At 47.5% G+C, this 18774-nt stretch overlaps 1 protein-coding gene across 1 annotated transcript in view; it reads left to right on the forward strand.

The window, feature by feature from the left end:
• Positions 1–746: 746 nt before the first annotated feature.
• The window catches only part of LOC306918672 (cell division control protein 42 homolog), a gene marked incomplete at both ends in the record, with an annotated part of 20836 nt that continues 2808 nt past the window's right edge, over positions 747–18774 (forward strand). Inside the window, 2 exons of the mRNA XM_079531555.1 lie at positions 747–851; positions 12389–12461. Of these exons, the coding sequence (XP_079387681.1) occupies positions 747–851; positions 12389–12461 (178 nt within the window). The remainder of the gene's footprint in view (positions 852–12388; positions 12462–18774) is intronic.

Below are 18774 nucleotides of genomic sequence, written 5' to 3' on the forward strand. Positions count from 1 at the left end.
AACACACGTATAATTACTTCAGTCTAAATGAGTAGCTCCAATGTTTCAACACACGTATAATTACTTCAGTCTAAATGAGTAGCTCCAATGCTTCAACACACGTATAATTAAAGGCATTTGAAATGACATAAAAATGTTAATTTCCAGGATTCCAATTCAAAAATAGCAAAAAATAATGCAAGATTTCAATTCGAATATAGCAAAAATAGCCGAACTACAAGCTCAAAACGCATCGCGTTTCACATTGCAAAGATTTTTTGCAAAGATTTTCCCCAAAATGTAAAAAAAAATATATATAATAAGGAATTAATTTGGATAATGTTAATGGAGATATTGTAAAAGTTGTCACTTTATTAATCCCCAAGGGGTTTTTTTATTCAATAAAGTCTGCAGTTCTATATGGCTATGGCCTGTGGCCATAGCCAAAAAAAACAACTAATTTTTTTTGGAACCACGAACTTTAGTTCAAAATGTTGAATGATGAACTATGAACTGAACTAGTTCCTTTTTAAATTTCTGAACTGTGAACTGAACTAGTTCATAAAATAAATGAACTTTCCCCACACTGCTCCTAACCCTGTACTGTGTGTGTGTGTGTGTGTGTGTGTGTGTGTGTGTGTGTGTGTGTGTGTGTGTGTGTGTGTGTGTGTGTGTGTGTGTGTGTGTGTGTGTGTGTGTGTGTGTGTGTGTGTGTGTGTGTGTGTGTGTGTGTGTGTGTGTGTGTGTGTGTGTGTGTGTGTGTGCAGATGCAGACCATAAAGTGTGTGGTGGTGGGTGACGGCGCCGTGGGAAAGACCTGCCTCCTCATCTCCTACACCACCAACAAGTTCCCCTCGGAGTACGTTCCCACGGTGAGTACCGGGTCTGTTCCCCTCGGAGTACGTTCCCACGGTGAGTACCGGGTCTGTTCCCCTCGGAGTACGTTCCCACGGTGAGTACCGGGTCTGTTCCCCTCGGAGTACGTTCCCACGGTGAGTACCGGGTCTGTCCCCCTCGGAGTACGTTCCCACGGTGAGTACCGGGTCTGTTCCCCTCGGAGTACGTTCCCACGGTGAGTACCGGGTCTGTCCCCCTCGGAGTACGTTCCCACGGTGAGTACCGGGTCTGTTCCCCTCGGAGTACGTTCCCACGGTGAGTACCGGGTCTGTCCCCCTCGGAGTACGTTCCCATGGTGAGTACCGGGTCTGTCCCCCTCGGAGTACGTTCCCACGGTGAGTACCGGGTCTGTTCCCCTCGGAGTACGTTCCCAAGGTGAGTACCGGGTCTGTCCCCCTCGGAGTACGTTCCCAAGGTGAGTACCGGGTCTGTTCCCCTCGGAGTACGTTCCCACGGTGAGTACCGGGTCTGTTCCCCTCGGAGTACGTTCCCACAGTGAGTACCGGGTCTGTTCCCCTCGGAGTACGTTCCCACAGTGAGTACCGGGTCTGTTCCCCTCGGAGTACGTTCCCACGGTGAGTACCGGGTCTGTTCCCCTCGGAGTACGTTCCCACGGTGAGTACCGGGTCTGTTCCCCTCGGAGTACGTTCCCACGGTGAGTACCGGGTCTGTCCCCCTCGGAGTACGTTCCCACGGTGAGTACCGGGTCTGTTCCCCTCGGAGTACGTTCCCACGGTGAGTACCGGGTCTGTCCCCCTCGGAGTACGTTCCCACGGTGAGTACCGGGTCTGTCCCCCTCGGAGTACGTTCCCACGGTGAGTACCGGGTCTGTTCCCCTCGGAGTACGTTCCCACGGTGAGTACCGGGTCTGTTCCCCTCGGAGTACGTTCCCACGGTGAGTACCGGGTCTGTTCCCCTCGGAGTACGTTCCCACGGTGAGTACCGGGTCTGTCCCCCTCGGAGTACGTTCCCACTGCGCCCTGGGTGCGTTTTTAATTCACTAATAAATTCATTATTAATCATTAATGTGTAAAATCAAAAAAAGGGCTCCGTTAAGACCTCCATATTATTATGGTCAATGCCTGTGTGAAAAGTGGGAGTGATTGGTGCAGGTGGTGAGGAGATACGGCGGTGTTTCTGACACACATTCATTCATTCAGACAGACAGACATTGACTGAATTATAGTATGATTATAGTATGATGATGATGATGATGATGATGATATAATAAGTAGTTCCAGTCTCCCCCAGAAGCAAAGATTTGAGTTGAAAACGTTAGAATAAATATTCAAAGATTTGCACCACATTTTCACGACTTTTCAAAAATAGCAGACCTACAACCTCGGTGGCGCGCTACGAGCTTTCCAATAGCTAACAATAGATCAATATGTCAAACTGACATATTGATCCTATGACACACAGTGTGGCTTCCCCCCAGTAGGATACCTTCACATTCAGTAGATCCTGTGATCTTTTGTGGCCAGATGTAATTTCTTGGGGTCTAGTATAGCAGGGGTTCTCAACGTTTTTGGCCGGGGACCCCCGGAAATGTTTTGGCAATGTCTCGGGACCCCCGCCCCGCCCCCTCCCGACCCCCAATATAAATTGACTGCTAAGATAACCTTAACCCATTTTGGGTGGGAACCCCTTTTGGTGTTTTAAGCATTATGTTATAATTTAGCTATTGAAAAATAGCAGATCTACAAGCTCATAGCGCGCCACCGAGTGGCGCGCTACGAGCTTGTAGGTCTGCTTTTTTTGAAAAATCGTGAAAATATTTTTTTTTTTGAAAATAATTTGGGGACCCCCTAAAATAATTTGGCGACCCCCCGAGGGGTCGCGACCCACGGGTTGAGAACCCCTGTAGTATAGGACTATAGTAAATAATTAAAAAAAACATTTTGTAAAGAAATACATATTTAGCCCCATGCTCGAATGCCCCCGCCCCCTGTAAAAAACAGCTACAATCCCTAAAACGAAAGAAAGCAGCAAATGATTATTTATTTTTTTTACACTCTTTTACTTTCTCTAATAACAACCTAAAACATGAACCTTGGTTGAAAAAGTTGTCCTTTAAGGCAACGTTTAACTGGTGAGTGTGTTTAGCCCAGAGGAGTCTGGGTGCTGCGTCAGGCCAGCAGGTGATTTATAACAATACTGGGGTTGTTAGTTGTCTGTGATTCGTGAGTCTGTCATGCGTGCGTGCGTGTTTGCGCGCGTGCGTGTGTGGGTGCGTGTGTGCATGTGTGTGTGCGTACGTGCGTTCGTGTGTGGGTGCGTGCGTGCGTGTGTGGGTGCGTGCGTGCGTTCGTGTGTGGGTGCGTGCGTGCGTGTGTGGATGTGTGGATGCGTGTGTGTGGGTGCGTGTGTGTGTGCGTGTGTGGATGCGTGCGTGCGTGTGTGGATGCGTGTGTGGATGCGTGTGTGTGTGCGTGTGTGGATGCGTGCGTGCGTGTGTGGATGCGTGTGTGTGGGTGCGTGTGTGTGTGTGCGTGTGTGGATGCGTGCGTGCGTGTGTGGATGCGTGTGTGTGGGTGCGTGTGTGTGTGCGTGTGTGGATGCGTGCGTGCGTGTGTGGATGCGTGTGTGTGTGTGTGTGGATGCGTGTGTGTGGGTGCGTGTGTGTGTGCGTGCGTGTGTGGATGCGTGTGTGTGTGTGTGGATGCGTGTGTGTGGGTGCGTGTGTGGGTGCGTGTGTGTGCGTGTGTGGATGCGTGCGTGCGTGTGTGGATGCGTGTGTGCGTTTCGGTGCCGTGTTTCCGTGTATTTGACTGATGCATGCTGGGGTTGTTGTCTGTGATTGGGTGCGGATGCGTGGGTGCGTGCGGGTGCGTGCATGCGTGGGTGCGTGCGTGTGTGCGTGCGTGCGGATGCGTGGGTGCGTGCGGGTGCGTGCATCCGTGGGTGCGTGCGTGTGTGCGTGCGTGCGGATGCGTGGGTGCGTGCGTGCGTGCGTGTGTATTTGACTGATGCATGCTGGGGTTTTTCCATGCCTCGCCTCACCTCTCTCTGCCATGTCCCGACACATCACTTTGTGTTTGTCTTAACTTGAACTGCCTAGAAACTAGTACTGTGTGTGTGTGTGTGTGTGTGTGTGTGTGTGTGTGTGTGTGTGTGTGTGTGTGTGTGTGTGTGTGTGTGTGTGTGTGTGTGTGTGTGTGTGTGTGTGTGTGTGTGTGTGTGTGCGTGCGTGTTTTTGGTTGTGTCTGACTCTATGAGATCGTATGTGTATGACTTGGCAATGTTGCAAAGTGATGGTTGTATGTGATGTGTACAGGAGAAGTGATGGTTGTATGTGATGTGTACAGGAGAAGTGATGGTTGTATGTGATGTGTACAGGAGAAGTGATGGTTGTATGTGATGTGTACAGGAGAAGTGATGGTTGTATGTGATGTGTACAGGAGAAGTGATGGTTGTATGTGATGTGTACAGGAGAAGTGATGGTTGTATGTGATGTGTACAGGAGAAGTGATGGTTGTATGTGATGTGTACAGGAGAAGTGATGGTTGTACGTGATGTGTACAGGAGAAGTGATGGTTGTATGTGATGTGTACAGGAGAAGTGATGGTTGTACGTGATGTGTACAGGAGAAGTGATGGTTGTATGTGATGTGTACAGGAGAAGTGATGGTTGTATGTGATGTGTACAGGAGAAGTGATGGTTGTACGTGATGTGTACAGGAGAAGTGATGGTTGTATGTGATGTGTACAGGAGAAGTGATGGTTGTATGTGATGTGTACAGGAGAAGTGATGGTTGTATGTGATGTGTACAGGAGAAGTGATGGTTGTATGTGATGTGTACAGGAGAAGTGATGGTTGTATGTGATGTGTACAGGAGAAGTGATGGTTGTATGTGATGTGTACAGGAGAAGTGATGGTTGTATGTGATGTGTACAGGAGAAGTGATGGTTGTATGTGATGTGTACAGGAGAAGTGATGGTTGTACGTGATGTGTACAGGAGAAGTGATGGTTGTATGTGATGTGTACAGGAGAAGTGATGGTTGTATGTGATGTGTACAGGAGAAGTGATGGTTGTATGTGATGTGTACAGGAGAAGTGATGGTTGTATGTGATGTGTACAGGAGAAGTGATGGTTGTATGTGATGTGTACAGGAGAAGTCCGCACATTGTTTCGTAGCGCCCACAGGAATCGGTCTTCGTCAGGTGTCGCCTGACGAAGACCCACAAGGGGTTGAAACGTTCATGTCATCCTTCTAATTGAACCCATTCTGGGCGGGAACCCCTTTTGGTGTTCTAAGCATTATGTTATTACAAGCTCATTATGTTATTACAAGCTCATGAGCTTGTAGGTCTGCTATTTTTGAAAAATCGTGAAAGTGTGGCGCCAATCTTTGAATATATATTCTTTCAGGGCGAACGTTTTTAACTCAAATCTTTGCCTCTGGGGGGCGGGGGGGTCACTGGAACAACATATTTTCAGATGGGGGTCGGCGGCCAATTACATAAATTTTTTGGGGGTCCTTGACATGAAAATGCTTCCATTGAACATGAACGGTAGCCTGTATCTTTGTAGCTGCCGGTGTGAACGCAGCATGAGTGTAGGACGTATACATACGCCCAGGAGGACAGGTGTGTTTGTTACTTTGTGTCGTGACGTCTGAGGGTTTCGTCAGAGCAGGTTCTCGTGTTAAAACACAACCTTTGGATCACTTCCAGTTCACTCCCTGTTGTAATGCTGGCTTCAGGCATGTAAGTGAGACATGCCTGGGACTGTGTGTGCGTGTGCGTGCGTGCGTGCATGTGTTTGTGCGTGCGTGCGCTGGAATGGACAGAGTAGGGAGTGGTGAATGTGGTTCAACGTTAAGTCGATGTATAGACACAACATCCAGCGATATCTTGTGTCTGAACTCGATTATCGCCTATGCGAACGGTGTGCAACAAACACAGTCAGCGATGCATTTCCATTAGTCTGGTCTGGTGTCCATTAGTCTGGTCTGGTGTCCATTACTCTGGTCTGGTTTCCATTACTCTGGTCTGGTGTCCATTACTCTGGTCTGGTGTCCATTACTCTGGTCTGGTGTCCATTACTCTGGTCTGGTGTCCATTACTCTGGTCTGGTGTAGCCAGACGGCTATTCCACAATCTCTGAATGCTCCTAGAACATTTAATCTCTGAATGCTCCTAGAACATTTAATCTCTGAATGCTCCTAGAACATTTAATCTCTGAATGCTCCTAGAACATTTAATCTCTGAATGCTCCTAGAACATTTAATCTCTGAATGCTCCTAGAACATTTAATCTCTGAATGCTCCTAGAACATTTAATCTCTGAATGCTCCTAGAACATTTAATCTCTGAATGCTCCTAGAACATTTAGGGCAGTATTATGCATGTCTTAAGTACCAGGTCTTATTACTTAACTTAAGACCTGGAGGCGTGATCAATGCCATTTGGCTATTCTGAGTGGCCAAACAGCATTGACCACACCTCCAGGTCTTAAGTTAAGTCATAAGACCTGGTACTTAAGACACGCATAATACTGCCCTTAATCTCTGAATGCTCCTAGAACATTTAATCTCTGAATGCTCCTAGAACATTTCCGTTCAGGGATCAATATCTTTCTTTCTTTTGAAAGTGTATTACCATTTCTGCTTAACTTTTTCTCTGCCATCTACGTTCATAAACGTAGCTAGGCTAACGGTACCTACTGGTGCTATCTACGTTCATAAACGTAGCTAGGCTAACGGTACCTACTGGTGCTATCTACGTTCATAAACGTAGCTAGGCTAACGGTACCTACTGGTGCTATCTACGCTCATAAACGTAGCTAGGCTAACGGTACCTACTGGCGCTATCTACGTTCATAAACGTAGCTAGGCTAACGGTACCTACTGGCGCTATCTACGTTCATAAACGTAGCTAGGCTAACGGTACCTACTGGCGCTATCTACGTTCATGTACACATGTATCTGGTTGTACTGCTAGCTAAAGGCTGTGAGCTAATGTAGCTGGTTGTACTGCTAGCTAAAGGCTGTGAGCTAATGTAGCTGGTTGTACTGCTAGCTAAAGGCTGTGAGCTAATGTATCTGGTTGTACTGCTAGCTAAAGGCTGTGAGCTAATGTATCTGGTTGTACTGCTAGCTAAAGGCTGTGAGCTAATGTAGCTGGTTGTACTGCTAGCTAAAGGCTGTGAGCTAATGTATCTGGTTGTACTGCTAGCTAAAGGCTGTGAGCTAATGTATCTGGTTGTACTGCTAGCTAAAGGCTGTGAGCTAATGTATCTGGTTGTACTGCTAGCTAAAGGCTGTGAGCTAATGTAGCTGGTTGTACTGCTAGCTAAAGGCTGTGAGCTAATGTATCTGGTTGTACTGCTAGCTAAAGGCTGTGAGCTAATGTAGCTGGTTGTACTGCTAGCTAAAGGCTGTGAGCTAATGTATCTGGTTGTACTGCTAGCTAAAGGCTGTGAGCTAATGTAGCTGGTTGTACTGCTAGCTAAAGGCTGTGAGCTAATGTAGCTGGTTGTACTGCTAGCTAAAGGCTGTGAGCTAATGTAGCTGGTTGTACTGCTAGCTAAAGGCTGTGAGCTAATGTAGCTGGTTGTACTGCTAGCTAAAGGCTGTGAGCTAATGCGAGTGGTGTTGTTCTCCTCACAAAGGCCCCCACCTTCCTGAATAACCCGGAAGGGAAACAAGCTCCGTAGAGTGAGAGCAGACGGGCGGCATTTCTTAGGTCTTTCGCATGCTAACACTAGATGGCGCTAAAGGAATTAAGCAACAAGCTATATATGTTTAGATGATTTTGATTTATATTAGGGTAAATTTGCGTGACTGTAAAGACTTAACAGGGCGTTATTATGTATCCCACCATAGTTCTAGGAAAGACCTGCTGTTATTGGCCAGTAGTCGCTGTGATTGACAATTCTCGTTTTTGCAACTATGCCTAAATCCAGAGTAATATAAGTAAGAGAGTGGCGACACGCTTTGATCTTGAGCCTATGGGCTATAGTTCCAAACATTAGAACTATCCCATCGAGACAAAGCAGGTGCCTATGGGCTATAGTTCCAAACATTAGAACTATCCCATTGAGACAAAGCAGGTGCCTATGGGCTATAGTTCCAAACATTAGAACTATCCCATCGAGACAAAGCAGGTGCCTATGGGCTATAGTTCCAAACATTAGAACTATCCCATTGAGACAAAGCGGGGTGCTATGGGCTATAGTTCCAAACATTGGAACTATCCCATTGAGACAAAGCAGGTGCCTATGGGCTATAGTTCCAAACATTGGAACTATCCCATTGAGACAAAGCGGGTGCCTATAGGCTATAGTTCCAAACATTAGAACTATCCCATTAAGACAAAGCAGGTGCCTATGGGCTATAGTTCCAAACATTAGAACTATCCCATTAAGACAAAGCAGGTGCCTATGGGCTATAGTTCCAAACATTAGAACTATCCCATTAAGACAAAGCAGGTGCCTATGGGCTATAGTTCCAAACATTATAACTATCCCATTGAGACAAAGCAGGGCGCTATGGGCTATAGTTCCAAACATTAGAACTATCCCATTAAGACAAAGCAGGTGCCTATGGGCTATAGTTCCAAACATTAGAACTATCCCATTGAGACAAAGCGTGGTGCCTATGGGCTATAGTTCCAAACATTGGAACTATCCCATTGAGACAAAGCGGGTGCCTATGGGCTATAGTTCCAAACATTAGAACTATCCCATCGAGACAAAGCAGGGCGCTATGGGCTATAGTTCCAAACATTAGAACTATCCCATTGAGACAAAGCGTGGTGCCTATGGGCTATAGTTCCAAACATTAGAACTATCCCATTGAGACAAAGCGTGGTGCCTATGGGCTATAGTTCCAAACATTAGAACTATCCCATCGAGACAAAGCAGGGCGCTATGGGCTATAGTTCCAAACATTAGAACTATCCCATTGAGACAAAGCGTGGTGCCTATGGGCTATAGTTCCAAACATTAGAACTATCCCATTGAGACAAAGCGTGGTGCCTATGGGCTATAGTTCCAAACATTAGAACTATCCCATTGAGACAAAGCAGGTGCCTATGTGCTATAGTTCCAAACATTAGAACTATCCCATTGAGACAAAGCGTGGTGCCTATGGGCTATAGTTCCAAACATTAGAACTATCCCATTGAGACAAAGCAGGGCGCTATGGGCTATAGTTCCAAACATTAGAACTATCCCATTGAGACAAAGCGTGGTGCCTATGGGCTATAGTTCCAAACATTAGAACTATCCCATCGAGACAAAGCGTGGTGCCTATGGGCTATAGTTCCAAACATTAGAACTATCCCATTGAGACAAAGCAGGGCGCTATGGGCTATAGTTCCAAACATTAGAACTATCCCATTGAGACAAAGCAGGTGCCTATGGGCTATAGTTCCAAACATTAGAACTATCCCATTGAGACAAAGCAGGGCGCTATGGGCTATAGTTCCAAACATTAGAACTATCCCATTGAGACAAAGCGGGTGCCTATGGGCTATAGTTCCAAACATTATAACTATCCCATTGAGACAAAGCGTGGTGCCTATGGGCTATAGTTCCAAACATTAGAACTATCCCATTGAGACAAAGCAGGTGCCTATGGGCTATAGTTCCAAACATTATAACTATCCCATTGAGACAAAGCGTGGTGCCTATGGGCTATAGTTCCAAACATTAGAACTATCCCATTGAGACAAAGCAGGTGCCTATGGGCTATAGTTCCAAACATTGGAACTATCCCATTGAGACAAAGCGGGTGCCTATGGGCTATAGTTCCAAACATTGGAACTATCCCATTGAGATAGAATGAGCCCTTCCGCATTCCAGTGTTACAATGGGAGTCAACGCTAGTGTCGTCACACACACACACACGTCACACACTCATACTAGAATCTAGTAGCTCCTAAAACTATGCCTGCCCGTTCTAGCCTAGAAAGTTCGTAGGATTCATAATCACGCTTGAGCGGGCAGGTTTCAACAAGGCTAATGCAGCCAAAAGGAAGAGCCCCACTCTCTCTAGGAGGCATAGGGTAGGGCAGGGAGACATGATTGTCTCTCTAGGAGGCATAGGGTAGGGCAGGGAGACATGACGGTCTCTCTAGGAGGCATAGGGTAGGGCAGGGAGACATGACGGTCTCTCTAGGAGGCATAGGGTAGGACAGGGAGACATGACGGTCTCTCTAGGAGGCATAGGGTAGGACAGGGAGACATGACGGTCTCTCTAGGAGGCATAGGGTAGGACAGGGAGACATGACGGTCTCTCTAGGAGGCATAGGGTAGGACAGGGAGACATGACGGTCTCTCTAGGAGGCATAGGGTAGGGCAGGGAGACATGACGGTCTCTCTAGGAGGCATAGGGTAGGACAGGGAGACATGACGGTCTCTCTAGGAGGCATAGGGTAGGGCAGGGAGACATGACGGTCTCTCTAGGAGGCATAGGGTAGGGCAGGGAGACATGACGGTCTCTCTAGGAGGCATAGGGTAGGGCAGGGAGACATGACGGTCTCTCTAGGAGGCATAGGGTAGGACAGGGAGACATGACGGTCTCTCTAGGAGGCATAGGGTAGGGCAGGGAGACATGACGGTCTCTCTAGGAGGCATAGGGTAGGGCAGGGAGACATGACGGTCTCTCTAGGAGGCATAGGGTAGGGCAGGGAGACATGACGGTCTCTCTAGGAGGCATAGGGTAGGACAGGGAGACATGACGGTCTCTCTAGGAGGCATAGGGTAGGGCAGGGAGACATGACGGTCTCTCTAGGAGGCATAGGGTAGGGCAGGGAGACATGACTGTCTCTCTAGGAGGCATAGGGTAGGGCAGGGAGACATGACGGTCTCTCTAGGAGGCATAGGGTAGGACAGGGAGACATGACGGTCTCTCTAGGAGGCATAGGGTAGGACAGGGAGACATGACGGTCTCTCTAGGAGGCATAGGGTAGGGCAGGGAGACATGACGGTCTCTCTAGGAGGCATAGGGTAGGGCAGGGAGACATGACGGTCTCTCTAGGAGGCATAGGGTAGGGCAGGGAGACATGACGGTCTCTCTAGGAGGCATAGGGTAGGACAGGGAGACATGACGGTCTCTCTAGGAGGCATAGGGTAGGGCAGGGAGACATGACGGTCTCTCTAGGAGGCATAGGGTAGGGCAGGGAGACATGACGGTCTCTCTAGGAGGCATAGGGTAGGGCAGGGAGACATGACGGTCTCTCTAGGAGGCATAGGGTAGGACAGGGAGACATGACGGTCTCTCTAGGAGGCATAGAGAGACTGTCATGTCTCCCTGCCCTACCCTATGCCTCCTAGAGAGACCGTCATGTCATGGGTAGGGCAGGGAGACATGACGGTCTCTCTAGGAGGCATAGGGTAGGGCAGGGAGACATGACGGTCTCTTTAGGAGGCATAGGGTAGGGCAGGGAGACATGACGGTGAGCTGCATAATATCATGGAAATCCTCCAGCATCATCAACACACACACACACACACACACAGAGGGACAGCCAGTCTGTCGGCAGGTCATAGTGGTGATGAGGATGAAGTGAATTGTAACTTCCTGTCCAGCTTCATAATCACTGTATGTCTGTCTGTCTGTCAACAATTATTACCACAACCTTCTACTCGCAGTTATTTCAGTGTGTTCAACGACGAAAACACAATCAAATCGTTAATTGCAATCATTTTGTATGACAATTAATCGCCGGGTGATGATAAAGAACACACTCATAGCCACGATGCAGACAAATAATAATTAAAAATTAAAAGGAGAAAACCAACGTCTCTCGACCTCGTAAGATCTTCTCCAGGGAAGGAATTAACCCATTTAGGACTGAGGGGAAAAAAAGGACTTCTTAATCCTGAAAACAATCTGAAAAACCTATGTTTCTGTGTCAGTGGTGCTCAACCTATGTTTCTGTGTCAGTGGTGCTCAACCTATGTTTCTGTGTCAGTGGTGCTCAACCTATGTTTCTGTGTCAGTGGTGCTCAACCTATGTTTCTGTGTCAGTGGTGCTCAACCTATGTTTCATTATCAGTGGTGCTCAACCTATGTTTCTGTGTCAGTGGTGCTCAACCTTTTTCATGTCAAGGACCCCCAGAATTAACTGTATTCGGCCGCGGACCCACATCTGATAATATGTTGTTCCAGGGACCCCCCCCCCCCCCCCCCAGAAGCAAATAATTGAGTTCAAAACATTCGCTCTGAAAGAATATATATATATAATATATAAGAATATATATTCAAAGATTTGCGTCACATTTCTTTTTTTTCTTAACCCATTCTGACCTGAGATCAGATTCCAAAAATGTCTTCTACATCCTGACAGTTTTCTGAAAAAGCTATGTTTCTATGTCAGTGGTTCTTCGATTTTTCAAAAATAGCAGACCTACAAGCTCATAGCTAAAGCATAACATAATGCTAACACCAAAAGGGGTTCCCGCCCAGAATGGGTTAAAACACCCCAAAAGGTGTTCCCGTCCTGAATGCATGTGATGGTCGGGTAAAGTTTCATAATCTTGACTCTGTGTTGTTGGCAGGTATTCGACAACTATGCAGTGACTGTGATGATCGGAGGGGAGCCTTACACCCTGGGACTGTTTGATACCGCAGGTAAAACCACATCCTTACACCCTGGGACTGTTTGATACCGCAGGTAAAACCACATCCTTACACCCTGGGACTGTTTGATACCGCAGGTAAAACCACATCCTTACACCCTGGGACTGTTTGATACCGCAGGTAAAACCACATCCTTACACCCTGGGACTGTTTGATACCGCAGGTAAAACCACATCCTTACATCCTGGGACTGTTTGATACCGCAGGTAAAACCACATCCTTACACCCTGGGACTGTTTGATACCGCAGGTAAAACCACATCCTTACACCCTGGGACTGTTTGATACCGCAGGTAAAACCACATCCTTACATCCTGGGACTGTTTGATACCGCAGGTAAAACCACATCCTTACACCCTGGGACTGTTTGATACCGCAGGTAAAACCACATCCTTACACCCTGGGACTGTTTGATACCGCAGGTAAAACCACATCCTTACACCCTGGGACTGTTTGATACCGCAGGTAAAACCACATCCTTACACCCTGGGACTGTTTGATACCGCAGGTAAAACCACATCCTTACACCCTGGGACTGTTTGATACCGCAGGTAAAACCACATCCTTACATCCTGGGACTGTTTGATACCGCAGGTAAAACCACATCCTTACACCCTGGGACTGTTTGATACCGCAGGTAAAACCACATCCTTACACCCTGGGACTGTTTGATACCGCAGGTAAAACCACATCCTTACACCCTGGGACTGTTTGATACCGCAGGTAAAACCACATCCTTACACCCTGGGACTGTTTGATACCGCAGGTAAAACCACATCCTTACATCCTGGGACTGTTTGATACCGCAGGTAAAACCACATCCTTACACCCTGGGACTGTTTGATACCGCAGGTAAAACCACATCCTTACACCCTGGGACTGTTTGATACCGCAGGTAAAACCACATCCTTACACCCTGGGACTGTTTGATACCGCAGGTAAAACCACATCCTTACACCCTGGGACTGTTTGATACCGCAGGTAAAACCACATCCTTACACCCTGGGACTGTTTGATACCGCAGGTAAAACCACATCCTTACATCCTGGGACTGTTTGAACACAGCAGGTAAAACCACATCCTTACACCCTGGGACTGTTTGATACCGCAGGTAAAACCACATCCTTACATCCTGGGACTGTTTGATACCGCAGGTAAAACCACATCCTTACACCCTGGGACTGTTTGATACCGCAGGTAAAACCACATCCTTACACCCTGGGACTGTTTGATACCGCAGGTAAAACCACATCCTTACACCCTGGGACTGTTTGATACCGCAGGTAAAACCACATCCTTACATCCTGGGACTGTTTGAACACAGCAGGTAAAACCACATCCTTACACCCTGGGACTGTTTGATACCGCAGGTAAAACCACATCCTTACACCCTGGGACTGTTTGATACCGCAGGTAAAACCACATCCTTACATCCTGGGACTGTTTGATACCGCAGGTAAAACCACATCCTTACACCCTGGGACTGTTTGATACCGCAGGTAAAACCACATCCTTACACCCTGGGACTGTTTGATACCGCAGGTAAAACCACATCCTTACACCCTGGGACTGTTTGATACCGCAGGTAAAACCACATCCTTACACCCTGGGACTGTTTGATACCGCAGGTAAAACCACATCCTTACACCCTGGGACTGTTTGATACCGCAGGTAAAACCACATCCTTACATCCTGGGACTGTTTGATACCGCAGGTAAAACCACATCCTTACACCCTGGGACTGTTTGATACCGCAGGTAAAACCACATCCTTACACCCTGGGACTGTTTGATACCGCAGGTAAAACCACATCCTTACACCCTGGGACTGTTTGATACCGCAGGTAAAACCACATCCTTACACCCTGGGACTGTTTGATACCGCAGGTAAAACCACATCCTTACATCCTGGGACTGTTTGATACCGCAGGTAAAACCACATCCTTACACCCTGGGACTGTTTGATACCGCAGGTAAAACCACATCCTTACACCCTGGGACTGTTTGATACCGCAGGTAAAACCACATCCTTACACCCTGGGACTGTTTGATACCGCAGGTAAAACCACATCCTTACACCCTGGGACTGTTTGATACCGCAGGTAAAACCACATCCTTACACCCTGGGACTGTTTGATACCGCAGGTAAAACCACATCCTTACATCCTGGGACTGTTTGAACACAGCAGGTAAAACCACATCCTTACACCCTGGGACTGTTTGATACCGCAGGTAAAACCACATCCTTACATCCTGGGACTGTTTGATACCGCAGGTAAAACCACATCCTTACACCCTGGGACTGTTTGATACCGCAGGTAAAACCACATCCTTACACCCTGGGACTGTTTGATACCGCAGGTAAAACCACATCCTTACACCCTGGGACTGTTTGATACCGCAGGTAAAACCACATCCTTACATCCTGGGACTGTTTGAACACAGCAGGTAAAACCACATCCTTACACCCTGGGACTGTTTGATACCGCAGGTAAAACCACATCCTTACACCCTGGGACTGTTTGATACCGCAGGTAAAACCACATCCTTACATCCTGGGACTGTTTGATACCGCAGGTAAAACCACATCCTTACACCCTGGGACTGTTTGATACCGCAGGTAAAACCACATCCTTACACCCTGGGACTGTTTGATACCGCAGGTAAAACCACATCCTTACACCCTGGGACTGTTTGATACCGCAGGTAAAACCACATCCTTACACCCTGGGACTGTTTGATACCGCAGGTAAAACCACATCCTTACACCCTGGGACTGTTTGATACCGCAGGTAAAACCACATCCTTACATCCTGGGACTGTTTGATACCGCAGGTAAAACCACATCCTTACATCCTGGGACTGTTTGATACCGCAGGTAAAACCACATCCTTACACCCTGGGACTGTTTGATACCGCAGGTAAAACCACATCCTTACACCCTGGGACTGTTTGATACCGCAGGTAAAACCACATCCTTACACCCTGGGACTGTTTGATACCGCAGGTAAAACCACATCCTTACACCCTGGGACTGTTTGATACCGCAGGTAAAACCACATCCTTACACCCTGGGACTGTTTGATACCGCAGGTAAAACCACATCCTTACACCCTGGGACTGTTTGATACCGCAGGTAAAACCACATCCTTACACCCTGGGACTGTTTGATACCGCAGGTAAAACCACATCCTTACATCCTGGGACTGTTTGATACCGCAGGTAAAACCACATCCTTACACCCTGGGACTGTTTGATACCGCAGGTAAAACCACATCCTTACATCCTGGGACTGTTTGATACCGCAGGTAAAACCACATCCTTACACCCTGGGACTGTTTGATACCGCAGGTAAAACCACATCCTTACATCCTGGGACTGTTTGATACCGCAGGTAAAACCACATCCTTACATCCTGGGACTGTTTGAACACAGCAGGTAAAACCACATCCTTACATCCTGGGACTGTTTGATACCGCAGGTAAAACCACATCCTTACATCCTGGGACTGTTTGATACCGCAGGTAAAACCACATCCTTACATCCTGGGACTGTTTGATACCGCAGGTAAAACCACATCCTTACATCCTGGGACTGTTTGATACCGCAGGTAAAACCACATCCTTACATCCTGGGACTGTTTGATACCGCAGGTAAAACCACATCCTTACACCCTGGGACTGTTTGATACCGCAGGTAAAACCACATCCTTACACCCTGGGACTGTTTGATACCGCAGGTAAAACCACATCCTTACATCCTGGGACTGTTTGAACACAGCAGGTAAAACCACATCCTTACATCCTGGGACTGTTTGATACCGCAGGTAAAACCACATCCTTACATCCTGGGACTGTTTGATACCGCAGGTAAAACCACATCCTTACATCCTGGGACTGTTTGATACCGCAGGTAAAACCACATCCTTACACCCTGGGACTGTTTGATACCGCAGGTAAAACCACATCCTTACATCCTGGGACTGTTTGAACACAGCAGGTAAAACCACATCCTTACATCCTGGGACTGTTTGATACCGCAGGTAAAACCACATCCTTACACCCTGAGACTGTTTGATACCGCAGGTAAAACCACATCCTTACATCCTGGGACTGTTTGATACCGCAGGTAAAACCACATCCTTACACCCTGGGACTGTTTGATACCGCAGGTAAAACCACATCCTTACACCCTGGGACTGTTTGATACCGCAGGTAAAACCACATCCTTACACCCTGGGACTGTTTGATACCGCAGGTAAAACCACATCCTTACACCCTGGGACTGTTTGATACCGCAGGTAAAACCACATCCTTACACCCTGGGACTGTTTGATACCGCAGGTAAAACCACATCCTTACACCCTGGGACTGTTTGATACCGCAGGTAAAACCACATCCTTACACCCTGGGACTGTTTGATACCGCAGGTAAAACCACATCCTTACACCCTGGGACTGTTTGATACCGCAGGTAAAACCACATCCTTACACCCTGGGACTGTTTGATACCGCAGGTAAAACCACATCCTTACACCCTGGGACTGTTTGATACCGCAGGTAAAACCACATCCTTACACCCTGGGACTGTTTGATACCGCAGGTAAAACCACATCCTTACACCCTGGGACTGTTTGATACCGCAGGTAAAACCACATCCTTACACCCTGGGACTGTTTGATACCGCAGGTAAAACCACATCCTTACATCCTGGGACTGTTTGATACCGCAGGTAAAACCACATCCTTACACCCTGGGACTGTTTGATACCGCAGGTAAAACCACATCCTTACATCCTGGGACTGTTTGATACCGCAGGTAAAACCACATCCTTACACCCTGGGACTGTTTGATACCGCAGGTAAAACCACATCCTTACATCCTGGGACTGTTTGATACCGCAGGTAAAACCACATCCTTACATCCTGGGACTGTTTGAACACAGCAGGTAAAACCACATCCTTACATCCTGGGACTGTTTGATACCGCAGGTAAAACCACATCCTTACATCCTGGGACTGTTTGATACCGCAGGTAAAACCACATCCTTACATCCTGGGACTGTTTGATACCGCAGGTAAAACCACATCCTTACATCCTGGGACTGTTTGATACCGCAGGTAAAACCACATCCTTACATCCTGGGACTGTTTGATACCGCAGGTAAAACCACATCCTTACACCCTGGGACTGTTTGATACCGCAGGTAAAACCACATCCTTACACCCTGGGACTGTTTGATACCGCAGGTAAAACCACATCCTTACATCCTGGGACTGTTTGAACACAGCAGGTAAAACCACATCCTTACATCCTGGGACTGTTTGATACCGCAGGTAAAACCACATCCTTACATCCTGGGACTGTTTGATACCGCAGGTAAAACCACATCCTTACATCCTGGGACTGTTTGATACCGCAGGTAAAACCACATCCTTACACCCTGGGACTGTTTGATACCGCAGGTAAAACCACATCCTTACATCCTGGGACTGTTTGATACCGCAGGTAAAACCACATCCTTACATCCTGGGACTGTTTGATACCGCAGGTAAAACCACATCCTTACATCCTGGGACTGTTTGATACAGCAGGTAAAACCACATCCTTACACCCTGGGACTGTTTGACACAGCAGGTAAAACCACATCCTTACATCCTGGGACTGTTTGAACACAGCAGGTAAAACCACATCCTTACACCCTGGGACTGTTTGATACAGCAGGTAAAACCACATCATTACACCCTGGGACTGTTTGATACAGCAGGTAAAACCACATCCTTACATCCTGGGACTGTTTGATACCGCAGGTAAAACCACATCCTTACACCCTGGGACTGTTTGATACCGCAGGTAAAACCACATCCTTACATCCTGGGACTGTTTGATACCGCAGGTAAAACCACATCCTTACATCCTGGGACTGTTTGATACCGCAGGTAAAACCACATCTTTACATCCTGGGACTGTTTGATACCGCAGGTAAAACCACATCCTTACATCCTGGGACTGTTTGATACCGCAGGTAAAACCACATCCTTACATCCTGGGACTGTTTGATACCGCAGGTAAAACCACATCCTTACATCCTGGGACTGTTTGATACCGCAGGTAAAACCACATCCTTACATCCTGGGACTGTTTGATACCGCAGGTAAAACCACATCCTTACATCCTGGGACTGTTTGATACCGCAGGTAAAACCACATCCTTACACCCTGGGACTGTTTGATACAGCAGGTAAAACCACATCCTTACATCCTGGGACTGTTTGATACCGCAGGTAAAACCACATCCTTACATCCTGG

Source organism: Electrona antarctica, assembly GCF_951216825.1.
Source record: "Electrona antarctica genome assembly, contig: scaffold_164, whole genome shotgun sequence".
In the NCBI taxonomy this organism is placed as follows: domain Eukaryota; kingdom Metazoa; phylum Chordata; class Actinopteri; order Myctophiformes; family Myctophidae; genus Electrona; species Electrona antarctica.